The 27,413-nt window shown below is 41.9% G+C and overlaps 2 protein-coding genes across 5 annotated transcripts in view; one reads left to right on the top strand and one right to left on the bottom strand.

Annotated features, from left to right (window-relative positions):
• The window catches only part of LOC146352587 (uncharacterized), a 50,450-nt gene that overhangs the window by 6,789 nt on the left and 16,248 nt on the right, over positions 1-27,413 (top strand). The window contains exons 1-4 of one of the 3 annotated variants that reach the window (XM_084834435.1): positions 5,267-5,355; positions 7,318-7,470; positions 18,841-19,047; positions 26,168-26,369. In XM_084834435.1, the coding sequence (XP_084690561.1) occupies positions 7,384-7,470; positions 18,841-19,047; positions 26,168-26,369 (496 nt within the window). In that variant the 5' untranslated portion in view covers positions 5,267-5,355; positions 7,318-7,383. Of the gene's footprint in view, positions 1-5,266; positions 5,356-7,317; positions 7,471-18,840; positions 19,048-26,167; positions 26,370-27,413 lie in introns of those variants that run through there. The other 2 variants (XM_084834437.1, XM_084834436.1) reach the window with 2 other exon arrangements.
• RCL1 (RNA terminal phosphate cyclase like 1) overlaps positions 11,308-27,413 on the bottom strand; it is a 40,345-nt gene continuing 24,239 nt past the window's right edge. Inside the window, exons 9-10 of one of the 2 annotated variants that reach the window (XR_014787774.1) lie at positions 19,871-20,015; positions 11,333-13,448 (exon numbers count right to left, since the gene is read on the bottom strand). Coding sequence is in view for 1 of the 2 variants with exons in the window: in XM_084834433.1 (XP_084690559.1) it covers positions 13,298-13,448 (151 nt within the window). In the remaining variant the exon portion in view is untranslated. Of the gene's footprint in view, positions 13,449-19,870; positions 20,016-27,413 lie in introns of both variants that reach the window. The other variant, XM_084834433.1, reaches the window with a different exon arrangement.

The following is a 27,413-nucleotide window of genomic DNA, read 5'->3' as shown; positions in this document are numbered from 1 at the left end:
TCATTCAAATGAAAAAAAATTGTTCTTTTAATGTTTGAGTTTACATCAAAGTCCATCAGAAGAAGTCTTCCCTTGAGCCTCACTGAAAAAGGCCCCATCAGATGCTGTTGACAGCCCATGCTGCCATGAAGCTGCAAAGACAGTCTACCTGGATCCCTGCATCCCACTGCAAGAAAGTGTTGCCCCCTGAAGACAATGTGCCCCAGAACCAGCCAATACTGAATGTGCCCTAACACAGAGTTCATCAGCCGTTTGAGTCATTTTGGACCCTAAAGAGAAGAACATCTCTGGCTGCCATCATGGTACTGGCTTGTTGCCCTTTTTCCTGCGATTGTGTGAAATCTTCTTAGACTTTTCAGCACTTTAGCCTCCTCTGGATTACAAAATAGCCACTCTAAGAAACTAATAGTGAGATAAGCACTTGCTGGCAAGGTGGGCCTAGCAGTGAGCCTAGCACCTGTTAGTGAAGAAAAAGTTTTCTCAGCATCCACCAGAAGCACATTCTCATGATGTGGCCCACCTGCATCCTGCTCCTGCATTACATCTTATCTTCCATGAAAGCAGAGAACACTTTCCTGAAAGTAGTGAACCAGATTCAAGTGGACTTAAATATATCCAACTGCTAGATCTGCAGCCATATGCCAGTCCATGCCCATAGAGGCACACCGATGATCCACATCCCACTAAATCAGGCTAAAATGATTAAACCCTATTACCAGAAACAGCCACCTAGCAAGATGTGTGATGTAATAAGCATAATTGTTGTTTGTATTGCTTTGTTCCATGTGATCATTGCTTTGATTAAATGTTGTATCAAATTCCTTACTAAAACTATACATAAAGCTGAACTTCATCAGATGGTCAGTAGAATGCAAAGAGAAATGTGAAAAGAAGTAGGAGATAAAGAGATTGAACAACTGATAACAATACAAGTATGGATGGTGAGCCTGACAGACTCAAAGGGGGGATTGTGAAGGTAGGCCTGACTAGCCCTCTTGTGTAGTTTGGTTCAAGCAACCAACTAAGGTGCCTGATAGGTTTGAAAGGATGTATACGTGTCTGACCTTGAAAAGGTAATTGTAACTTGCTCATTATAGGCAGGAAATTCCTTTTTTAGGGGTAGCTTAGGACTTCAGAAGTAAGAGAAAATAACGCAGCTGTGCTGATAAGATTGTTGCTGAGCTAAATTAGCTCTTCAGCATGCATAGTATTTTTTTGTTGTTGTTCTCCAACTTTCAGTCTGTATAAAGCATTTTCTTTCTTTTTTGGTGAGACACAATGTCGACTGTCCCTCCCTCAGCTGTGATGTGTTTTAATACATTTCTGACTGTTCAACCTAACCTGCCTTGGATATTTCCTTAACACAATCATAAGTAAAACTTGATTAAAACAATAATACAAATGTATTAAAACAATTAAAAACAACAATAACAGAAAACAACAATAGCTAGGTAAAAAAGCAAAAATCATTGTATCAAAAGAAAGCAGATTAAAATAGTTCAGCCATTTCAAGACCAGCAGCACAAAAACCTTAAGGTAAGATAATCCAAAATAAATAGCTTTGGAGGTCAACAAATAGCTTCCCCAGGTTGGGGAAAGCTGCTCTATGCAGATATTTTTTTTTAGGGGCACTTTGCATGTGATTTCCCCCCCTGTACTGATGTAGTGAAATGTACAAAAAGTACCATCCTTTTTTTTTGTGCTATGATAACATGTTCAGAATGCATAGTACATAGCAGCTTTGAAACATCTGTGAATCAGCCCTTAGCCTGAGCATTACATTGAGTCAGAGTGACTTCTCTCAAAGCCATACTCTGTGGTAGCCCTAGTTCACATAGGCATGCTTTGCTTCACTTAGAACAGATTGAAAATATACTTGAATGTATCTGCTTGTGCTGTATGGAGTACAAAACCCAGGGTTGGCTTTGCTAAAGGGAGAACAAGATGTTCTGTGCAGATTGGTAGTTCAGAGGAAATTAGAAGTTGAGCTTCCAATCCAGGTCATATCAAATGCACCTGATCTTTTAAGAGAAAATCACTATCACATATCTACTGCAAGGGAAACTGAACTACCCTTTCTAATAAATGCAGTCCAAAGATATTTTCTCTGATAGAACAAGTTTTGGGGAAACTGTTGTAAATATGGAGATGAGATGAAATATTAAGTATGCCAGGAGGAAGAGAAAAGAGCATTTGTTGGGCATCACAATTTAATAGGAAGAGAAATTCAGTGAGAAAGAATTATTTGTCCTCATTTTAATCAATGCTGCTTTATAGCAGCAGGCCTCTTTTCACTCTGTATCATTCTCTATCCTTTTAAGTTTCCTTTCCTCCCTAATGCATCTTGTCTTGAGTTTTAAAATGTAAGGTAGGGCTGGTGTTTCTAAACAAAAAAGTTAAAATAACAAATTTGTACAGTGTTAAGTACTAAATAAACAGATCAAGAAATATCATGCCATAATCTAAGAGACATGTGGTAATGTTATTCCTAGATAGAGTAGACCCATTGAAATGAATGGGATTTAAATTAGTAATGACTAATTTCAGTCACATTCATTTCAACAGGTCTACTCTACACAGGACTAATATTGGATACTACCCAAAGTTTTGCCCTCTGTCTTGGAACAGAAAAAGCTCCAGGTGTGAGTGCAATGGCAGGGTTCACATCTGCAGAAACCTAGGACAGGACTGAAGTTTTTACACCCCTTGCCTGTGTAGTGCATCATCTGACTCAGATTCTAAGCATTTGTTATTAAAAGAAGTAAACTTCTAGCCCTCATAGCTGAGGAAAAACTGCTCAGGTTGCCTGGTTCTCACAGAACTTAATACCCACCTACCCCCCCCCTTTTTTTTTTGCCCTGGCCAATAAGAGCAAAAATTGATATGGATGTTAAGAAAAAGTAGTAAAGAGCTTTTCTATCTCCTATATTGGCCTATAAAGAAGGGAGATGAACTTTTCTAATTCATTTGCTTATCTGTTTTGAGATGTTTCTGTCCTTGGCTAGAAATAGATAGCCAATTCAGATATGATGGTCTCCTAATTGAGGATGGAGGTCACCAAACAAAAAGCAAACCCACTCCCATATGGCAGCATGCCAGCGGGAACCATAACATTTGTAAGCTGATTAACGTGTATTGGCCCAGTCATATGAAAAATCTACACATCACAAGAAGCCACCAGGAATTTAAAGTGCTGGCATATATTTATGAGCCAATGACAGTTAACTAATTTAATTCATCTATCAAAACCTGACCTCTTTTGATTCTCCAGTCCAGTATATAAACTGACAAGATTACCTGTAAACCACTAACGTTTATAAGAATATCCTTGGTAACTGTGATTCAAGGTTGGTGGACTGCACCCCACAGATTCAAACAGGCTCTGTTTACAAACGTCCAAGTTGTTATTTAAACAAGGGCTCTCTCAGGCTGTGGCCACTCTGTCCTCAGACCAGAAGCAGTGGGCATTGCCCGTAAATACTTTTTTTTAGTATTTTAGTACTTCCTCCTAGGAAACACAACCCATTCAGGCTGAATCCAGCAGTTCTTTCATACTGTTACATCCCTTACCTTTTGAGAAAGAAAAAAAAATTAAAGAATAGACTAGAACTTTACACATCGTCTTTCAGTGTGCAGGTCTCTTAATAGCTCGCCCACTTCGAGTGTGTCTGGGTTCAGTGGCATCCTTCAGCTGCCATCCTTTATTCTGCTTACCTGTAGACTCAGGGTGTGTCCTTACTGCCAGCCTCCCCAATCCCCTCCCCTCCCACTGGCATGCTCCCTTTCCCTCCTCTCCAAGGTTACCTTTGTGACCTTGCAGAGGGAACCAGCACTGTCCTCTCAGCACCAGCTGCAAGGGGGGAGGAGCTTGCATTCCTGGCTCTGAGGTCAGAGCACTTAGTCTGACCTCAGAGCCAGAAATCTGAATGACCCTATGGCCCCCAAGACTCTGTCTAGGGACCATAGGATTGCTCTCTCAAGGGGTTTGGATCTATGCATATTCTGAATTTCTCTGCTGGTTTTCAGATCATCACCGGACTGCTTATTCAGAATGTACTTTTCTCTACTGGTTGAATAATTCCCCGCCATTACAGACTTCATAACTCTTCTTTCAAAGGCTGTACTAAAGCTACTGGTATTTTCCTCTTGTGTAACTTAACTTAATAGAGCCTTGTGTGGCGCAGTGTGGTAGGCGGCTGTATAGCAACCAAAGCTCTCCCCACGACCTGAGTTCGATCCCAGCGGAAGCTGGGTCCCAGGTAGCCGGCTCAGGTTGACTCAGCCTTCCATCCTTCTGAGGTCAGTAAAATGAGTACCCAGCTTGCTGGGGGGAAAGGTAGTCACAACTGGGGAAGGCAATGGCAAACCACCCTGCTATAGTCTGCCACAAAAACGCTTGTGCAAGCAGCGTCCCTCTAGGGGTCAGTAATGACCCAGTCCTTGCACAGGAGGAACCTTTCCTTTAGGGGCCACGGTGGCTTAGTGGTTAAGACATTGAACTGCAGACTGGAAGGTCGGCAGGACAGCAGTTCGAGACCTGAGTGCTGCATGACAGAGTGAGCTCCTGTCTTCAGTCCCAGCTTCTGCCAGCCTAGCAGTTCGAAAGCAAGAAATTGCAAGTAGATAAATAGGTACCGCTTCGGCGGGAAAGGTAACAGCGTTCCGTGCACCTCAGTGTTCAGTCATGCCGGCCACATGACCACAGAAGCGTCTTCGGACAGCGCTGGTTCTTTGGCTTAGAAATGGAGATGAGCACCACACCCTAGAGTCGGACACGACTGGTTGGGGACAGCTTTACCTTTTTTTTTTTTTTTAATTTAACTTAGCTACCAGTACTTTTCCCTTGGGTAATTTCACTCTTGTATCAGTCTCTAATTTATAAACTCATCTAGCTGCCCATCCCTCTCAGATACATCCTTGAGTTCCCTCTGAATCCTTTCTTGATTCCAGCTTCATCTGAATTGAACAATTCATATTGTTACAAACCGTAGCAATTTTATTGACAATTAACAGGTTGCCAACAGTAATCCTCACATACAAAGTAACAGGCTTCAGATAGGGATAACCTTTTAACCTTTCACTGTTAAGCACTTATAGTCACAACATTATTACATTCCATAACATTACATTCCATAAGACGTTCTGGATTTTTTAAGTTTTACATAACACGTGTAAATATTTGACCTCAGACCTCTTGCTTCTCCACAGCACTGGCCCAAGATGTGCTGCCTGATGCAAAGAAAAAGATGGTGCCTCCCCACCCACAGTTGAATCTTACTCCAACAGAGGGAATGAGACAGCATCCTTGTCCACACCCGATACCTGAGGATAGCAGACTAGCTTAGGAAGTACAGGGTAAGCAGCACGATGTGCACAGCCGAGCTCTATCCTCCATGATCCCCCCCCCCACTCACTCACTGTTTCACCTGGCATCTATCTGCTCAGTGTCTATTCAAAGAAATGCGGCAATGGGGCAGTAGTGCCAGGGTGCATCATATGAGCAGAGTTTCTTCTTCAGAAGTTGTGACCAGGTTGGATTTTCCGGGCCAGCTTCCATTTACAGATATGCTAACATCTGGACTTGGGTGTTAATCAAACATGTTTCCAAATTCCTTTCCACAAGTATTCTGAATGCATAGCTCCATTCACAGCAAAGGCCGCTGTTCTGACTCAGGTAAAACTTGCACTTGGGTCCTGAATTTTTAGATGCCTTCCCCTGGCAATCCCAGAGTTTTTAAAGCAGGAGTGCAGAACTCCTTTCAACCTGAAGGGCAAATTCCTTTTCGGAGAAGGTCTCGGGGGACACATTCTAGTGGTGGGTGGGGCAAAAGGGGCAGGGCCAAAAATATCAGCATAATTTAGCTTAAAGCTCTTACTGCCAGTAACTAATTCTTAGGAGAGGCACTTCAACCTTTTAGAAGGGGGCGGGACTGTACAACATCCAGGAAACTGGCAAACTATTGGTAGCTCGGTGTGGACTCCGATCATGAAGTTCTGCACCCCTATCTTAAAGCCGTCTAACTTCTGTAGACAGTTGTAGCCTTTCATGAATTTGGTTGCAATCCTGTGAACACTGACCTGGGACAGAAGTTCCATTGAACGCTGTGGGGCTTACTTCTGAATGAGTATGCACGTGATAGCTCCGTTGATTTCATCTCCGAGTATTGCACAGTTTAGTACAGTGTGTACCTTTCTCTTCAGGTAACTATTGTATGCTTGAATTAGAACATATTTTCAAATGAATTGAAACACTCTTTTCCTGATCAGGATGATAAACAAGCCTTCTGAATTGTGGTCTAATGTGACACAGAGTATGTATAAAGGCAGCTAGCTGAGACATCTTTTCTCTTGTACAGTCAGGGTGACCTTAAGCTTTTTGAACCTAGGCCAAAATATTTTTTTAAACACACTTCTCAGCCGTAGACATACGGAATCCTCAGGCTCTTGGGTCTGATAGTTCTTCTACACCCTTCCTGCCTGATCAATGTGTCAGTTAGCCATTTACTCCACACCCCACCATCTTAAAGCTTTGCAAGAAGACCATAGTCTTATGGAGTCCCCAACTCACCTACCAACAGTTTACTGAGCCTTATGTCCCAACAGGCTCCTCTCCCCACACCTCATCAGGGATGGGAAACCCCAGGCCTGTAGATCATATCTGGCCCTCTGGAATTTCAGACAGCCACATCCCTTTTCCTGGCCATGATCCCTTTCCTCGGACCACTGATCATTTCTTGATTTGCCAGCTTTGGCAGTTTTTTCCCCTTTTCATTTTAAAAAGGTTGAAATGCCTCTCCAAAAGCTTAGTTACTGGGAGTAAGAGCTTTAAGCTAAAATATGCTTGTAATTTTTTTTTGGTATTTTAACCCCATCCTTTTGTTTTTGGCCCCACCCACCACTGGAATGTGGCCCCCTGATAACTTTGCCAAAACTGAATTTGGCCCTTGGGCTGAAAAAGGCTCCCCACCCCTGTTGTATATGGAGTTAATGTCTGTATGCTTACCCTAACCAAGGTGGTCATTCAAGCCAAGGCCCTCAGAGCAAATTGTAAGAGGAAGCGGAGCATCCTATTACTAGTTCCTGTACAAGGGTGTTTTGAATCACGAAGATTGAAACTATTTTGCAATAAAAAATATATTAGTTACTATGGGTAGATTCCAACTAAAGTCCTACTTAGAGTAGATCCATTGAAATGAATGGGACAAGTTAGTCATGACTAACTTAAGTCCCATTCATTTCAAAAGGTCTACTCTAAGTAGGACTTTAGTTGGAATCTACCCTTTGGGAGCTGTGTTCTATTTTTTTGTTTTCTTGGAGGACATTGCTGATCCTGCCTCGACCCAAAGTTGCTTTGCTTGCTGAGGCGCCAAGAAATCTGTTCTAATGGATTCAGAACCCATTCTGCGGACCAGGATTTGGTGGTTGCTACAGAGCTGGAGTCCAGTGGCTGGGGGTCCTGGAGACAATGCTGTGAGTGGCTATCTTTCGTAACCAGCTATTTGACTTTAGTTTGGGATATTTGTGGTCAATATATCAATAGATATCTCAGGAAATTCTCTAAGCCATCTAGTTGTGCTTGGTTACCTTGTGAAGGGCTTGTTGGGGTTCTCATTATTTTCCTGGGTTTGGTTATTTACGTTTAATGTATTTTAATCTTTTATTCATTGTTTTGCTCTTATCCAGATGTGTGAGTAGGCTTAACTGCCTCGTTGTAAGTAGCAAAGCTACTCATTTAACTGGGGCAGCCCTCAATGATTTGAAAGGGCTTCTTTATTTGATTTAATACAATTTAGTACTTTTTTAATGTCCCAGGATTCTCCCTCACATAGAGAAGCCCTACGAGCAGTTGCATTCTGCATGGCAGATTCTGCATTTAACTGGGGATTAGACCAGGCGACCTCTAAGGTCTCTTCCAATGCTGGGATTCTATGATTCCTATGGCTTCTTCACGCTGAAGCTGAACATGCAGCCGGCACTGTGTGTGGCTAGTGTGCATGTGGTGTAGCCAGTAAGCATCCTGCTGCCCTCTGACACATTCATGAGTACATGAGGAGGGGTTGCATGAACCACCCTTACTACAGCTACACATGTCAACCAGAAAGTGTATTTCAGAGTAACTAAAATGGTGCTGTTCTAAAAAAATGTTACCTCTTGTTTAGCAATAGAGGAATGAATCAACACTTTTTTGTTAATCAACGCCAGCCTTTTCCTTAACCATGCCTAATGGTGCAGAGGGTGATGGGTGAGGCTAAGCCCAATCACATTAATAGGGTACATGGGGAAATCCTCTGTTGGCTTGTAAAACCCTTTCATAAGAACATAGGGACTGCCTCTTCAGATTAGACAGTTGCAAGAGGCACCAATAAATGAAATTACACATAGTTTTGGGTTTTTAACAGTTTGTACAGCATGGAAATTATTGGCAGGATGAGTGTATTAACATTAGCACCGAACTAGATGAGATGATGGAGCTTCACGGATGCATCTCTATCATTATCTTTTCAAATAGCAGTTTGGAAAGGGATATGTGTGATCTGTATTGGGACTGTGGGCCAAGGGCACCCTTTCCCTCCAAAGCATTTTTCCTGTTAAAATCACACACCAACAAATTGCTTTAGGTGCTGGTAGAAAAACATGAGTACATGTATTCTTTAGGCAGTGGTGGAACCAGCAGCTTCAGGGAGTTTATTAGGAAATTGTGCTGGGGGAAAGGGCTAAACCCGCTCCTCTGTGCCACCATCCCAATCTGGATTGGGCTTTATGACTGCTATTCAGGACAAAAAGTGTAAAGAAAAGAAGATATACTCACATATCTCTATTGCCACATATTGTTTGGCCTGTAGAAACACATTTCTGGCTCAAAATCAGGTTTGCATGTTTTTCATGAAGCAAAAACTACACACATCTTACTGTTTTTCTGAGGGCTTTCCTTGATGAACGTAGCTACTTCAAATTGAACAGAGGACAAGTGTGGGGAGGGGAATGCAGTTACCACTCGCTTATCAAACCTGCCTTTTGCCTCAAGAGCTAAAAGATACCTTATGGTGGTAGGGGAATGCTGGGGGGCCATTTTGAGTGGACAAACAATTGAGAAAGAAAGAATGGTTAGCCTCTCTCCTTGGTTGCATCCACATACATGGAGAGCTGCTATTGCTACTAATTAAGACATTGAGGTGATATTCCATGTTTTCTCCTTAATGGACTTTCCGTGGTAATAAAAAAGACAGAAGAAGGGGTGGGAAGAAGGGCTGTTCCCCCCACCATAAAATTCAGTAAATGAGGCAGGGCAAAAGCATAATAAAAGCCTTGTCTTGAAGCACTCCTTGTCCGCCACTAAACCTGAGGCCAGCAGTAACTGCTTTACAAAGAAGACCTTGGGGTGGGGGTGGGAGTGAACCATCACAGAGCTACATATGTTCCAGTGAGCTGCAGAGTGCGCTGGGTGTCTAAACTCGACCAGAAGCAATGCAAATATTTTTCCTGACCTATTTACCTGCAGAGGACAATGTAATCAGTACTTTGGTCTGGCTAATCCACTTGATTGCTTTAGGCTTCTAGAGCTCTGAAATAAAGGTTTTGAGTTACAGTCAGCAAGTCTTGTCTATAGGCTGAATAACAAGAACAAACACGTTTTCAAGTACAGCCATTGTAATTTTGCTGCCTTGTCCTGCAACATACTGTTGCTCTTTTTTTCTGACACAGTATGCAAACTTGGAATGAAGAACTGACAGGATGGGGGCATTTTAACTGAGTGTGCATATGTCTGTACTCAAGTTCATGACCTTTTAACCTTCTCAAATCAGCTGGTTGCCAAAGGGGTACTGTAGCAATGTATCACAATGAAGTTACTGAGACTCAAGGCATTGTCCAATCATTTCCTCATGTTTTTCAGTTACCACTTTACCAACATTAGCCTTTTTCTGATTAAATAAGCAGCTGGCAATTTAACTGGGCAAAAGGTACCTCCGGTGCAGTTATCTGTTCTAGCTAGAATTGAACTCTTATCCTAAAATGGAACAAAGTTAATGAACCGGGCACAGAATTTTGGAGAGGAAACCCTATTACATGGCTTGACCTTTTACATTCCAAAAAAATATTTCCAAATAATTCATGGTCCTGAAGAGAAACAGTAATCAGAAATATAGACCAGGCAAAGAACCTTGCCATTACATCCTACAGCGATCCAAGTAAAAGACCTTGCTGCTTTGGTGAAGGCAGACAAGGTGCAGCCAGCAGAAGACACAGCTTTTACAACTAGGTTTGCATGTTCACCACAGCAGCATTGGGGCATGTGCCAGTGGCCATTTTGAATATTCAACCCCCAGCAGGGGGTTGCCATGGTTTGTCTTGTTATTTGAACCTGGGCAGCAGGGGCTGAGGGTTAAACCCTCAAATAACCCATGGTCTGTTGTAGGGTTATTTGAGGGTTGTTTAACCTTCAAACAGCCCCTGCCACCAAGGTTCAGACTACACAACAAACCATGGCAACCCTCCACTGGGGGTTAAATATTCAAAATGGCCACAGGCACACACCGCAAGTCTCTGTGGCTTAAATAAGCCACAGTGGGCTGCAGTGATCATGCTAACCAGCCCATTGTTTACTGAAAGGGTGGGCTGAAGGTAGAGCACCAGATGTTTGGGTCTTCAACTAGCAGATGCCCCTGCCAGCATGGCCAATGGTCAGGAATGCTGGGAGCTGAAGTCCCCCCAAAAAACTGGAGATCTACTTGCTGTCCATCCCTGGTTTACAGCACCCTCGATGTGGATGGGCTCTTACAAAGCTCAGGTGATAAACACATCCCTACTCCAAGGAGCTTTAGGGTGCAAGCCTATGGCCCCTAGCCATTTTCTGAGGGGGCATAGGATACTGGGGATTCCCCCTCCAAGATCAGAGACAGACCTTGCAAGGGTGAGTTGGCGATTTGACCCCCTCCCCATGCAGGCTGCCCTCTAGAGTTGGAAAAGTGACCTTAGAGAGGGGAGAAAGATGCATTCCAGTGGGCAGGTAAGGGAGAAGACCAGATTGGTTATCCTGAACCTCTCCAGCCTCCTTCCCTCCCCCTCAGAAGCACCACTGCTAGACAGGCTAAAAATTCCATCTAGCGAAATGCACAAGGTGGGAGAACGGGGAGCTGAATATTGCCTCCACTGCTCCTTTTGCCCTGCATTGGATGATCAGAAGCCCCTGAGTTCAGGGGCTCCTGAGCATTGAGGGCACAAGTGATAGGATTATAAATCGAAAAGGGAGTTAAAAGGGAGGGGGTTGATATATTCTCATATTAAGAGCAAGCGCAGCTGCAAGAAGATCCTATACTCAGAAGCAGGTTTTATTACAGCTAATAGGATTTACTTCCAATAATAGGATCAAGATAAGCACAAGATGAGTTTTGTCAATAAGCAGCACAAATTGTCCAAACCACCACTGACTAATTGGTTAGGGTGGGGGTTACTCTGGCACCACCAAACTATTTTCTTCTTTGTTCCTATAGAATGGAACATAAAATGGTTTGCTATGAATGGCTCAGTCAAATATCCCATGTACATCTGGAACCTCTGAGCATAACTGTTTTATGAAGCACAAAATCAAACCAGCCATGCAGTCTCAAACAGAGGGGAATAGGTGAAATCTCATGAATTCCAAGGCAAAGGACATTTAAACAAAATTTTACCTATTATAAACATCGAGTCTTGCAACAAAACAAACACCTTCTAAACAGAATGGACTAATGCATAAGCGATTGTAGTTGGCTCTGGAGCAATCCCATTTCAAGCATCTGACCTGAGATGAATCAGCAGCTTGAATAAGCAGAAGGGAAAAGACAATTGTTGTAAGGTTGAATGTATTTATCAGTCCTCACTCTTATTCATGTTTTGTAATGTTGGGACAAGGGGTGCTTTCAGACAAGGCTTTTATTGTGCGGTCACCTTGCCTCATTCACAGAATTTAATGGAGAGTCTAGATGACCAAGTCTTCCATTTATATCCCTCTGCCACACAGTGAGATCTTCAGGAACACCCCTCGAGGTTCCCTCAGACAGAGGCATTTGGGCCTGGCCAAGCTGGCTGCTTTTTATGGCCAACACAGCTCTTCAGAGAGACTACCCGCTCCTGAGAAGATCCTCAGAGCGAGCCAGACGGCAGGTGGCTGCATTTGCCACAGTGGGAGTGCAGGGCCATCAGGGCTCACTGGTCACCTGCTGTTCTGCCTCAAGGCTGGGCAGCAGCTTCAGAGAACCCTGTCAGGTCCACTGTCTTGGTGCAGCAAATGCCACAGTGGGAGAGCAGCCAGCAAGGCTCTCTGGAGCACCCACCTGCCTGCCAGCACCGACAATGGGGTGCTGCTGGTTGGGGGCGCGCGTAATTCATCACTATGCTGCCTGAGCCAGGGCCTTCAACTCATTTCATGGGAGGGCTAGCTCTAGGCCTGGCTCTAGTTCCATAGTGTTTCACTATTGCTAGATAGCAGAAACAGTTATTCTCTTCCTCATCAGCCATTACTACAGAAGTTGAAGTCACCATTGGGTGTGACCAGGGATAAGTCATGGCACATTTTCCAGCAGCATACATATGCATCTATTTGGAAGCATAACTTTTAGGAGACTAGCCACTTAGGTCAGGATTTGCCAAGGGGAAGGAGATGTAGCTAGATATCAGTTCTTTGTTTACCACAACCAGTTGATTTGTCACACCATCTATGGTGCACATAAGTCTTACAGATCACCTCTACAGTGGAAAGATCTTCTGCTTAAAAGAACAAAAGGAGCCAAATAAAAAGTGTTCCCAGGGAAATTAATGTAAGCAGGAGAGCTTACTAGTGTAGAAAAGAAAAATAGCTGCCGAAGGTTTTGTTTTGCAGCTCCTAGTAAATAAAAAGGAAGAATGTTTATGACTGCAGCTGTCTTTGAACAATACTTCAGCATAAGCTTCTTTCACAAGAAAAGCAGCAGCAGTGGCAAATTATGGAAAACATTTTGTACTTGGAATACACAATACTAACCATAATCACTTGGAAGTATGTTCTATTAAAGTTATTTATGCATTAAGCCAAACATTTTATATCATAGCTCTTTAAGTCAACAATGATGCTTTTACATAATCTTTCAGAATAATTCTTTTGAGAAAACACAGCTAACCCTGCTTTATACAGAGTAGATGGAAATAAGATGCACACACAAAATCCACATTTTTTTTAGTGCAAAGTGAACTTGTATGAAAGTTTCTCAACAGAATATTTTCTATGTAACAAAATTGTACTTAATTATCAAGGCACTTTTAATTAAAATCCTCAGGCACATCATCATTTTACTGTCTTGCTAAGGTTGGAAAAACCAATGCCAACACATGTCATTAAGACCTTATCACCACCTTTGCGTTCTTCTTCAAATGATTTGGTTTCGATTTTAAACATAACCTGGAAGTAACTTCTCAAATGTCGCAGAAACTCAATTCTAAAAAAGGAAGAGAAAGCAAACATCAGTATAAACCCCTCAACCTATCCTATAGTTAACATGGACAACATCTGGGCTCTAGTAGGTGACAACAGGTCGCTTTGGTCATTATGTTTTGAGTCTTGCTTATCATACCACAGCCTATTGATGTTCACTTGAGGTGTGTTGCAGAGAAGAGCCTTCTCCACTGTGGCACTCACCCGCCAACAAGATCAGGCAGGCTTCTAGTGAGGAATGTTTCCACCGACAACTAAAAAGATAGTTGGCATAGGCATTTTCCTAACCGCTAGTATTGCCAGCTGCCCTTATTTCTTTCAATGCAATATTTTATTATTTTATTGCTGTTTTACTGTTTTATTTTATTTTATTGTATTTTAACATGATTTTACTTTATGAACTGCTTTGGGACTTAAAAACAAATAGTACCATAGAAAGTATCTTAAATAAGTAAATATAAAGTTTGTCACTTTTCCACAATTGCTCAACATGATATACAGAAAGTGCAAAAACAAAAGACAAAAAATACATATTGCAATTCAAATGTTCATTTCATTAGGACAGCAGGCTGTTAGAGCTGAAAAGCATTTACTAACCAACATCTGAAGATTGCTTTAAAAATCTAAATGGGAGTTAATACTATAGATCCCAGAACATTTTTTGTTGGGATATGAAAAAAAAATCTAAAATGTTCAATGTTTCAAATCAAGCAATTTCAGTATAGTTTTAAGAATTATATATATTCAAGAAATGCAGTACTTCCACTCTTTATTTTCCAATTTTGTATTACAATTCTAAATAAATATAAACTGTACAAATAGATGAACAATTTCAACAAATTTCCCCAATAAATTAAGTGGGACTTAAAAATCCATAACTCTGGTTGCATTGTGCTAATATTAAATTAGAAAAGCATTTCATTACAGTGTATTAAATATCTCTGGGCAGTATCCACCACTTGCACAACAGGGAGCTAATGGCTCTAAAAACAACCTGAAACGAGTAGAAGCACTTGTATCCAGAATGGGGCAGGTCAGCAGAGCTTGCAGATCCAGAAATAAGTGTTTCTGGTTGTTTCCAGGGTTGTTTTTTGAACTGTTGAGCTTCCTATTGCATGACCAGTGGGTCAAACTTGCACAGCAGATTGAGTAGGAGTGTCCTCTATATCTACACACACACACACACACACACACACTAATTAATAATATTAAACTAACCAAAACATTTCATAAGGTCAATATTTCCTTCAACAGTTATCATGTAATAGTTATCAGTTATTCACCATTTGTTTAAGGCTGCAATCCTATACAGACTTACATGGGAGTAAGCCCCTCTGAACTCAGTGTGGTTTACTTCTGAGAAAGCATGCATAGGGCTGCAGTGTAAATCAATACATTCATGCTGATCTATATTTATGAGTCCTGAAAGAGGAAAAAACACCAGGTAAACTCATTCTGTATCTCTAGGGCAGATATATGGAAGTCCACTGATGTAGAGGGCAAAAATATGAATGCATACTTGCCTTCTGCTGTATTTTTGAAAGGCACACTATATGCAAACATGAACTAAAAGGAAAATTAGATCCTATTAACCCCACCACAAACATTACCAAGTGAAAGGGAAAAAGCAGGTGCTTTTCTGCTGGAAGTACTGTTAAAACTGATTTAGTTACCACTGGAAGTTCCAAGAATACTTGGAAGTATTCCTGCAGAGCCAACTTTTTTGGGCTGGTGGTCAGTGTATTGTTTAAAAGAACAATGTAGATTTTTTTTTTGGATCTCCACAACAGAAATAGCTATTCCATCTTCATTACATCCACTGTTTTCCATACTTTCCCAGTGCACACTTGAGGAGAATGACCATTTCCTCTCAGGCAGTTATTAACTAAAATACTAATTTACAATATGTACATGACCAGAAAAGAAGTAGTTACCCTAGAATTTAAACACAAGAAAACTCCTGCAAGGGGAAAAGTGTGTGTGTAAGTACGAGAAATGGCACCCAGAGCCACCTCATGGAGGGTTTCTTGCCTCAGTCAAAAGTGGGGTGACCAGATGGAAAAGAGGACAGCTTGTTGAGTGCATCCTTCTCATGCAAGAAACCAGTGCAACCTGTGATGTTACAACGCTCATATCAGTAATACCACTTACATGAACAGTTGTGAGTTCAGGTAAGCCCCAAACTGAAAGCCAGTGTGGTGTATTGGTTAGAGTGTTGGACTGGGACTCAGGAGATCCTGGGCACGGAAATGGACCGGATGAGGGCCAATAAACTGAAACTCAGTCCAGACAAGACAAGAGGTATTGTTACCAGGTGGACTGTCTGTGCAGCTAGGTGATATTCAACCTGTTCTGGAGGGGGTTGCACTCCCCCTAAAGGATCAGGTGCATAGTTTGGGGGTGCTCTTGGATCCAGAACTGTCACTTGAGGCACAGGTGAACTCAGTGGCATGGATCACTTTTTATCAGTTTAGGCTTATATACCAATTATGCCCTTATCTAGACAGAGATAGCCTAGCAACTGTTATCCACACTCTGATAACTTCTCATCTGGATTACTGCAATGCATTATATGTGGGGCTGCCTTTGAAAATGGTCCGGAAACTTCACCTAGTCCAAAATAGGGCAGAAGGTTTGTTAACAAGGACTGGGAAACGGGATCACATTACGCCAGTACTTTTCCAACTGCACTGGCTACCAGTGCATTTCTGGGCCTGATTCAAAGTGCTGGTATTCAAAGCTCTAAACAGCTTGGGCCCAGGTTATCTGAAGGATCGCCTCCTCCCATGTGTGCCTGCCCGGACCCTAACATCATCTTCAAAGGTCTTTCTCCGGGAGCCCCCACCAAAGGAAGCAAGGCAGGTGGCTACCAGGAAGAAGGCCTTTTCTGCTGTGGCCCCCCAGCTGTGGAATGAGCGCCTTAGAAAGGTTTGCCTGGCGCCTATGTTGTTCTCCTTCTGGCACCAGGTTTAGACCTTTTTATTCCCCTAGTACTTTAGCATTTTAGCTTCCTAATCTTTTAGCTGTGGTGTTTTAAATCTGTATTTTAAATCTCTGCATTGCTGCTAGGTTTTATTCTGGTTGTACTGTTATATTGTGGTTTTAAGCTTTCATATTTTATATTGTTTTATGCTGCATTCTGTGGTTTTCATTTTTGTGAGCCACCCAGAGAGCTTCGGTTATTGGGCGGTATAGAAATGAAATAAAAGAAATAAGTTCGGGTTCTAGTCCCCATTCAGCTGTGAAACTCACTGGTTATTTTGGACCAGTCACTGACTCTCAGCCTGAGTGACCTCACAGGGTTGTTGTGAGAATAAAATGGAGAGGAAGACCATGTGAGCCACCTTGGATTCCTTGCAAGAGGAAAAAAAGGTGGGATATAAATGTAATTAATTAATATAAATAAAATAATACAAGCTCAACAATTGCACATGAATTTCCAAACATTTATGACTTGAAACTCCACAATAGGGTGTGTTTGGGAACCTAGATTGTAAGATTTTGCTAAAAGCAGCTCAAAACTCCTTCTACTTCCAGAGATCACTCATTGTCACCTTATAACACAGGACTCTTTGAATGTAATCTGTTTGCAACTTTATATTGAGATAGGTATACATAGGATTGCAGATTAAGGGCTTGTGAACAGATACCAAATTGTGGGGACACATAACTGGCATTCATGGCACACTGGATGAAATTAAACATCAGGCAGTCCTGCTTATCAAAAACAATTATATGCTGCTGGAAGAGTTAAGCACCACTACACTCGTACAAATTAAATCTTACATATTCTGATACCGTCTGCACACCTACAAAGGTTATGAATGTAGATTCCCCTCTTACTTACTTATTTACTTACACACACACACACACACACACACACACAGATACTTAAGAGCAAAGTCATATGCGTGTTTGCTTCAAAGTAGAGATGTGAAGGCCAGGAAAAAAGGGAAAATTCAGAAAAAGTTTTTTCCCCGTTTTTTTCCAGCAACCGTTTTTGGTTTTTTTCCACAAAATTGGAAAAGCGAACAGCTTTGAATTATGAAAAAAAAATAATTAGAATTTAAAACAAAGTGTTTACATATTGTTACCCAGCCTTTACCCCACCCCCAAATGATTTCTAAAAACTATGTAATAAGTACACTTTTATAGAAAGACTAGAGATGTAAAATGTCTGGAAATAATGAAGCCATGGGGGAATTTTTTTAAATCCGCTCTGTAAGAGTCCCAGCATAGTTATTTCTTCCATTCCTTATTAGAATTATTGATCTAAAGTATATTTTACTGACAGATATTTATGCTCAGTTTCTCAACATGTGAGTAGAGTCACCATTGTGCATTCTTGACAGTTTCGGTTTTTTTCTACAGAGTCCTGCGTTTCTGGGCTTGTTCTGTTTAGATGCTGTAGCAGTCAATTAATGTAGTTCTAATCTAAAACCCACATGTAAAAAGAACACTGTAAGTTATCTAGCTACTGTCACCAGATGCAAGAACACTGTAAGTTATCTAGCTACTGTCACCAGATGCAATGGAACAACATGTGGGTTATCCCACCTATGTTTCTTTTTTTCTTTAATTAACTTTGAGGCTTGGGTCTATAGAACTCACTGCCACAGTTTTTAATGAAATTCTCAATTAGACCTCCCCACTAGGGAATGCTGCCTCAGCTATTAAAACTTTTTAATTGCTGCCACTAGAATAAACGCTCGCTACCTAAAGGAAACTCAGCAGCCTGGTTCCTATGGCATAGGTATGAGATTGACACTACTACTAGAGACAACTATTCAAAATGAACAAAAAATAAGACATTCATTAATGGAAATTATTCACAAAAATGAATAAAATGTCACTCTTCAAATAATAGGTTGAGATTGCTTAAAGGAACTTAAATTAAATATGATTGATTACCATTCCTAAGCTGAATCTTTCCTGGCTAAATAGAATTTCAACAGCTTTTCCTTCAGATCAGATTTCCCTAAGTTCCACCCCACAAACAGAAACAGGTTGAGGAATTTCCTTAAACTTCCTTACAAATAGGAACAGTTGATGTACACCAGTCTTCCTCTGCCTCCAGTTCTTCCTGCTTCTGGCTTCTAGGATGATTCAGACGTTTCAGGGACTACTTGCTGATGTTTCCTCTGGTTAGACATTAAACAGGAACCAAAAATATATAATTTATATCTTGGTTTGCTCATAAAATTATCATGTTTGGTACATTAAATGTAAAAGTACAGTTTATTCAGGCAATAATTACAAATTTACTGAGTTTTCTTTTAAAAGTTTTAAAATATAATGAAAATTTTCAGAGCAAACCAAGTTAACTCACTTGAAGCCAACATGGATTTGTCAAAAACAAATCCTGCCAGACTAATCTGATCTAATTTTTTGGTCAGGTAACCTCCCTTGTGGACTGTGGGAATGATGTGGACATCATATACCTTGACTTCAGCAAAGCTTTCGACAAAGTGCCCTGTGATATCCTGATGAACAAACTAGCTCAAAGTGGGCTAGATGAAACAACGATCCGGTGGATCCACAGTTGGCTACAGGATCGGACTCAAAGAGTGCTTATCAATGGGATCTTCTCAAACTGGGGAGAGGTAATAAGCGGGGTACCACAGGGCTCAGTCCTGGGCCCAGTGCTCTTCAACATTTTTATTAATGACTTGGAGGAGGAGGTGCAGAAAATGCTTATCAAATTTGCAGATGACACAAAATTGGGCAGGATAGCTAATACTTTGGAAGACAGAAACAGAATTCAAAGTGATCTGGATAGGCTGGAGTGCTGGGCAGAAAACAATAGAATGACATTTAATAGGGATAAATGCCACGTTCTGCACCTAGGAAAAAGAAACCAAATGCACAGTTACAAGATGGGGGATACATGGCTCAACAATACTACAAGCGAGAAGGGTCTTGGAATTGTTGTTGATCACAAGCTCAATATGAGCCAGCAATGTGATGTGGCTGCAAAAAAGGCAAATGCTATTTGGGGCTGCATTAATAGAAGTATAGCTTCCAAATCACGTGACGTACTAGTTCGCCTATACTCAGTACTGGTTAGACCTCATCTTGTATAGTGTGTCCAGTTCTGGGCACCGCACTTTAAGAAGGATGCAGACAAACTGGAGAGGGTTCAGAGGAGGGCAACAAAGATGATCAGGGGACTGGAAACAAAGCCCTGTGAGGAGAGACTGAAGGAACTGGGCATGTTTAGCCTTGAGAAGAGATGACTTAGGGGAGATATGAAAGCGCTCTTCAAGTACTTGAAAGGTTGTCACAGAGAGGAAGGCCAGGATCTCTTCTCGATCATCCCAGAGTGAAGGACCCGGAATAATTGGCTCAAGTTACAGGAAGCCAGATTCCGGCTGATCAGGAAAAACGTCCTGACTGTCAGAGCAACACAACAATGGAACCAATTACCTGGGGATGTAGTGGGCTCTCCCACACTGGAGGCATTCAAGATGAAGCTGGACAGCCATCTGTCAGGGATGCTTTCACTTAGATTCCTGCACTGAGCAGGGGGTTGGACTCGATGGTCTTGTAGGCTCTTTCCAACCCTACTATTCTATGATAAGTTACACAAAAAATAACTTTAGGAAAAGAAAGACTGCTTTATGTTCTAAAACAGCCCTCCCCAACCTGGTGCCCTCTATATGTTTTGGACTACACTGCCCAGCATTCCTGACCATTAGCCATGCTGCTTGAGGCTGATGGGACCTGAAGTCCAAAATATCTGGATAGCACCAGGCTGGAGAAGGCTGTCTTAAAGCAACAAAGTGACTTTAGATCGGTAAAGGGCGCTAAAAATAATAAGTATTGCTTATTTTCTTAAAATTCCCCAAATTGTGTTTTTTCCTACCCCCCCCAGGAAAAATCCCCCCCCCAGCCTAAAAATTCTGAGAAAGTTTACATATCTACTTCAAAGTAAGTCCCGTTGGATTGGATCTAGATTTAGAGAAGTGCAACTAGCTGGCGGAAGTAGACTTCCCTGCTCCCTCCTCCACCCTGAAACTATATAACAGAGGGTCAGGTGACCCTGCTGAATGGGGTAGGATGTGGTGCAGGGAGAAGGGGACCCTCCGAAATTTGGCAGAGGCACCATCTGTGAGCGTTTTCAGGACAGTGGAGGGGTTGCCATGGGGTGGAGGGGCAGGGAAACCTGCACCAGCCCAGATGCTTGCATCTAAATCTAGAATCAGCCTACTGTGTTCAACAAAGCTTACTCCCTGATGAGTGCATGTAGGATTGCAGCCTAAGAGATGACAGGGAGAGAAAGAAACATGGGAGAAATAGGCTAGCAAGCCAGGCTAGCTGGCCTGCAGGTTTGAAGTGCTAATGCCACTTCTATATGTACCAAGAGCATCACTCTTCACCTGGAGAAGCAATAGCATGTGCATCATCCCAATTGCTGATCAGATCAGCAGCCTGGAGCATGATGCTATTCTGGCTATGGCTTTGGGACCTCAATTCCTATACTGATATCCCAAGGTCTTTTAAAAACATTTGTTTAGGAAACACTCACTGTAAAATGACATAAATATCTATGATGATGATGATGCAGATTAGTGCCTGTCTGTCCATCACTGCCATGACCATGAAACCTAGACACCTTGAAAGTGCATACTAAGGGCACCCTAGGGGTATACACCTTCTTTTGTTTTCTGAACACATTAATTTTTCATTAATTTAAATCTGACCATGTGGTTGAAGCATGCAGTAACAACTTCGGCCACTAGGGAGCAGATGTCCCTAACCAGTACATAGCTGTAGTCCATACAGTTTGAAGCCAGGGAAGATTAGTAGGCGGAAGGGAAGAGTGATATGTTTGTCTCTTCCCCACTGCTGTAGGCAGCTCTCCCATTTTGGGCAGACCCCTCCCTCAGGAATCTATAGGGCTGCACTATGAGATTCAGATCCTTCCAAAATCCCAGGACAAGGAAATTGCAAAAGAAACAAAAACAGCACAGCGTGGAACTATTCTTTTTTTAACCTGAGCTATTAGACTTCTAAGGTAGGAGGAGACAAAAAGTATGTGTATGAAGAAAAAAGCTCCCAGAGAAAGGTTTGTAGCAAACAATCTGGGACACTTGCCTCTAGTGCATGTGTGAGTAAGGCACCTAGGGCAGAACTTACAATGGTGCTGAGTGCCAGGTTCCATGGTATGGATAAACACTCCATCCCATCTCATTTAAGGAAGAGCCGGAATGCCTGCCTGCATGACAGACTTCTCACACCCTTCAAACAGATTAAAAGCCTAAAAAAGGGAGCACTATCCCTTCCCCTTCAATCATGCCATAGTCATGTGGTTTCCTGGAGCAGCGATAAGCAAACAGACTGGAGAAGGGTATTGACAGGAAACTGACAGGCAACTTTCTAACCCAAGTCCTCCCCTTGCCCTTCCCACCAATAAAGCATTTATGTTTGCCACCAGAAGCCAGAAGAAGAGGCAGCTGTCAGTTTGCCCGTAGTTAGCAAACTAAATAGGCAGGGCTGTTCATATTCTGCACCCCCCACAAGAAAATAAGCATGTCTTTATAAAGATTAAAACAAGACCTAAGATCAAATCAGGGAAGGGGAGGAGGAGTTGTGTATAAGCAAGGCTAATCTGCATGTTTCATTCTAAACCTGATACTTGAATTGGAAGTAGTTGTGGTTTATGGGTAAAGGGGGCAGGCGAGAGATAACATTATTGCAGGAGACCGTAAGAGAAGAACAGATAGCCATGCAGGACCACCAGAGCCTTTTAACCCATTCTTCTTCAAGTTGTTAAATATAGAATGCACGAAGGCTAGAAACTTATCTTTTTAAAAAAAGAAAAGTGAAGGGAAAAAATATTCTAGAGAATTAGATTTTACATCAGATATCTGACTGCACACAGAAGTCAGTGTACCTAAAACTGGAGAGGATAAACAACAGTAATCGCAAGACTCAGATGGTTGCATTATAGGTGGCACCAAGAATAGCCAGGAAATGCTAAATTTCTTGAAACATCAGTGCATCTCAGTTACCTTCTGCCAGTTCTGGGAGAAGAAAGCAGAGGTGAGGAAAAGCCAACAGGTGTGGAAGATCTTGCCATATGGTAAGTGTAGGCAACCTAGTGCCCAACAGCTGTTTTAGACTACATCTCCCATAAGCCCTAGCAGTATGGCCGATGATCGAGTGTTATGAGAGTTGTCGTCTAAAACATTGGGAGGGTACCAGGTTGCCAACCCTTGCCATATGCTAACAGCCAAGGAACATGATGTTTGACAGGGAGTAATAGTCAAAAGGAGAACTAAGTGGGTTCCCTGAGCCATTACTGCTGTCATTTTTGCCTGAAGAAGCCAGCTAGGAAACATAAAACTGGGCCGATGCCACGACACTGAGATGAAGAGATGACAAAATAAACAAGCTGTAACAGCAGCACGTAAGCATCTGATAGGAACCCCTACCAGACAGTAGAGGGCAGTGAAGAGGGATATTGATCACAAGGTGACCAATATTTCCCTCAAAATTTGAAAGGAAAGGAAAGGAAGGAAGAAATGCTGTTCAACGTGCTTTATATTCAGAATAGCTTGTTCTATTGAACTCCCTTGCAATATAATTCATTTCCCTCTCAAGGAATGTAAAAATCCCTATAGCTGTGATTGCATAATGTGGAATTCTGGGAACATTTGTTTCTAGAAGGGTGAGTTTCCAAGCATTCTTTCCAGATGTTACATGGCAGCAAACCCAGGTGTGTGACCAAAAGGTGCACCTGGCAGAGAGCGGAAGCCAAGCCTTCCTCTTTCAAGAGTCTTCCATTATGATATATGCCATTTCTAGCATGTGTTTGCCTCATCTATAGAACACACTTTTAGGGGTACAACTAAAAAAAGTTTTTGTTAAAAAACTGGAATTTATGTTGAAATTCACAAACATTGGTAGAATGAGAGAGGATAGTTCTTGTTCAGTCGTTAAGTCATGTCCGACTCTTTGTGACCCCATGGACCATAGCACACCAGGCCTTCCTGTCCTCCACTCTCTCCCGGACTGTGCTCAAGTTCATATTCATTGCATTGGTGATGCTATCTAGCCATCTCATCCTCTGCCGTCCCCTTCTCCTTTTGCCTTCAATCTTTCCCAGCATCACGGTCTTTTCCAGGGAGTTTTCTCTTCGCATTAGGTGGCCAAAATATTTGAGCTTCAGCTTCAGTATCTGTCCTTCCAATGAGCACTCAGGGTTGATTTCCTTTAGGATGGACTGATTTGACCTCCTTGCAGTCCAGGGGACTCATAAGAGTTTTCTCCAGCACCACAGTTCGAAAGCATCAATTCTTCGGCGCTCAGCCTTCCTTATAGTCCAGCTCTCACAGCCATACATTACTACTGGGAAAACCATAGCTTTGATTATACGAACCTCTGTCGGCAAGGTGATGTTTCTGCTTCTTACTAGGCTGTCTAGGTTTGCCGTAGCTTTCCTCCCAAGGAGCAAGCGTCTTTGAATTTCATGGCTACAGTCACCGTCTGCGGTGATCTTGGAGCCCAAGAAAGTAAAATCTGTCACTGCTTCCATTTCTTCCCCTTCTATATGCCAGGAAGTGATGGGGCCAGATGCCATGATCTCCGTTTTTTTAATGTTGAGTTTCAAACCAGCTTTTGCACTCTCCTCTTTCACCCTCAACAAGAGGCTCTTTAGATCCTCTTCGCTTTCTGCCATTAGGGTGGTATCGTATGCGTATCTGAGGTTGTTGATAATTCTCCCGGCAATCTTAATTCCGACCTGTGATTCGTCCAACCTGGCGTTTCTCATGATGTACTCTGCATATAAGTTAAATAAGCAGGGTGACAATATGCAGCCTTGTCATACTCCTTTCCCAATTTGGAACCAATCGGTTGTTCCATGTCCGGTTCTTACTGTTGCTTCTTGACCCTCGTACAGGTTTCTCAGGAGACAGGTAAGGTGGTCTGGTACTCCCATCTCTTTAAGAATTTGCCACAGTTTGTTGTGATCCACACAATCAAAGACTTTAGCGTAGTCAATGAAGCAGAAATAGACGTTTTTCTGGACTTCTCTTGCTTTCTCCATGATCCAGCGAACGTTGGCGATTTGATCTCTAGTTCCTCTGCCTCTTCAAAACCCCGCGTGTACTTCCAGTAGTTCTCGGTTCACATGCTGCTGAAGCCTAGCTTGTAGGATTTTGAGCATAACCTTGCTGGCATGTGAAATGAGCGCAACTGTGCAGTAGTTTGAACACTCTTTGGCATTGCCCTTTTTTGGAATTGGAATGTAAACTGACCTTTTCCAGTCTTGTGGCCGCTGTTGAGTGTTGAGAGAGGGTAGACAAAGGAACAAATGTTTAATTGAAAAATGGTTTAGTTTTGTTATGTTTGGGAATAATAAAGTATAGGACAAGGTGCAACCTTATGATTTATTGGGAATGTTGTAAGGAGGAAAGACTGTAACATTATAAGGCCAACAAAAAATTATCCATTGATTGGAATAATATGAATGACTGCACAATGGAAATACCTATATAATCTGACATGAGATTGTATTAATTATTTTAAAAAGAAAGAGATGGGGGAAAACATGTGTAAAAGCTTCAACGCTTAGAACAACTGCAGAACACACACCCTGTCAGGTTTTATTTTCAGAAACTGAGGGGGAAGGGTCTTTTTCACTTAGCACAGATCAGCGCCCCTCCCCATGTCCCCAATTTTTGTGACACCATCAACTGATCTATAAGAAAGCAGTTTCTAAAGGGTGAGTTGGCCCAGGATCATTTTGCTGAGAGAAGTGCACAGGGCTGCATATTTGCTACTGAGCCAGGTTTAAGGTCCTGTTATTATATATAAAGCCCTAAACAACTCAGGACCAGAGTTTCCGAGAGAGTGCCTTTTCCCTTATCAGCCTGTCTGGTGACTGAGGTCATCACATGAGGTCCTTCTGGTGGCTCCGCGTGGACTTGAGGTCCATTAAGATTCCACTCTGAGTAGGACTTTCAGTGCATTGGCTCCCTCTCTATGGAATTCCCTGCCAGTTGATGTAAGGGAAGTGCCAACGTTGCTTGGTTTTTGTCATCTGCTAAAGACATTTTTCTTTAAACAAGCTTTTCCTGAATGACTAGCCTTGTGTTTATTGTATAATTTGATTTTCAATATTTTATTTTGTGGTCTGATTTTCTTTACTGTTCATTGCTCAGGAATCTTTTTTTTTTTTTTAGGATAGAGTGGTTTATCAGTTTTGTAAATAAATAAATGAAATCATAAGAAATTGTGGGCAGGTTGTGAGGCAACTTCAGTCTGAAGCCATGTAAGGAAGGTCTGGCAACAGTTATTGGCACCGGAGCCAACAACAGTGAAGTTCTTACCAGAGTCGACATACATTGCCTTCTAGCTTTCTTCTCTTCCTAGTTATAAAAATGGCTTATAACCTATGGATTTTGGGATCAGAGTAAGGGTTAGTTGAGAGCGGAAACAGCTATAACAGGTCACTCTGTGCAGGGACTAAAGAAGAGGTGGATAGAAGGTAAATCTCCAGATGTTTGGGACTTCAGTTCCCTGAAGCCCCTGCCAGCATGGCCAATGGTCAGGAATGCTGGGAATTGGAAGTCCAAAACATCTGGAGATCTACTTTGTGCTGACCCCTGGCTACAGTGAGCACACCCATGTGGTCTTCCTTCCAGCTCATTTTATATTCATACGAACATAGGGCAGTAGATACAGTATGTCTGTTTTGCTCTTTTGTTTTGGCAGTCCTCAACAAAATGGAGCTATAGTTTCTGCATAATAAACACCAACAGAGAAATCCAAGTTCTGCTTTGCAGACAAAGTTCTTCTAAAAAGCACTATTATTTGCATGGAGTATTGGCTTGCAGAAGTGCAGATACTGGACTTTGGCCCCACTTTAATATAATGATTAAATGGGAGCTCTCAGGTCAACAATGGCAAGTTCCAGGTAAGCTGACCCTAATTTATGTATATGGAATATCAAAGTGGATAAGCAGAAACCTTTTATTGATTTCTTGGTAATTAGAATCAGTTGGTAATTAGAATCAACTGGTAATTAGAATCAACACTGCAAGAATATAAAATACAAGAATGTATTACATCTATATTTTAAATGTTCAAATATGTGTTTCTAACGATGTGTTGTTACATTTGAAACTTGAGTGGAAAAACAATTTGAAGGTGGAACCTGTGGGGAAAAGTATATTATCCAGTACTACTTCTCTCAACTATGAGATATTCCCTCCCTTTCCCCTCATAGCCACAAATCAGCTGGAGTAAACAGCCTAAAGCTACAATCCTATACACACTTACCTTGGATCAAGTCCCACTGAACTCAACAGGGCTTACTTCTGATTAGAAACATTTAGGATTCTGCTATAATCATCATGTCCATGATCCCATAGTATGGTTTTGTTTTAAAGCAAGTTTCTAATCCTCAGGGATGTGAGACAAATCTTTAAGCAGCAGCTAGCACAATGCGGACACTGTATAATTTAAACAGTAGCAGTGGTATCTGCTAAAAGCTGTGAAACCAAGAGATGTCTGTAAGTGTTAACCTCTGGTCAGGGCCTCTGCACAGTTTGCTTGCCTCTCACCAACAGCTAATAAAAATCCAATTCCAATCAACACTCAACACTTCTGAGGGGCTAAAGTTCTCTTGAAATTTTTTCTCTCTCATTCCTACTGTGTTTGTCAGACCTCCTGACAAGATACCACCTTTTCAAATCAAGTTCTTCTGCATCCCCTATGCTACAACCCTCCCTGAGTATTCTTCTCTGCCAGTTCCTACGCATACCACCTCAAAACTTCACACACACACACCTGGCTCCTACACACATCTTCACCCCACACTACTTCATCTTCAGTGTGTGTAAAAAAAGAAAATGAGACTCACAACAGTTAAGAATTTGCAACTCCATTCCTCCCTTTTAGCCATTCCAGAAGGATCATGACACTTTGGGAAATTCTACTTTTTGTGGGCTTAATATCT

Source organism: Heloderma suspectum, chromosome 2 (assembly GCF_057233095.1).
Source record: "Heloderma suspectum isolate Gila_16-S chromosome 2, 16-S_ref, whole genome shotgun sequence".
In the NCBI taxonomy this organism is placed as follows: domain Eukaryota; kingdom Metazoa; phylum Chordata; class Lepidosauria; order Squamata; family Helodermatidae; genus Heloderma; species Heloderma suspectum.
This window is presented reverse-complemented; position numbering and strand designations above follow the sequence as displayed.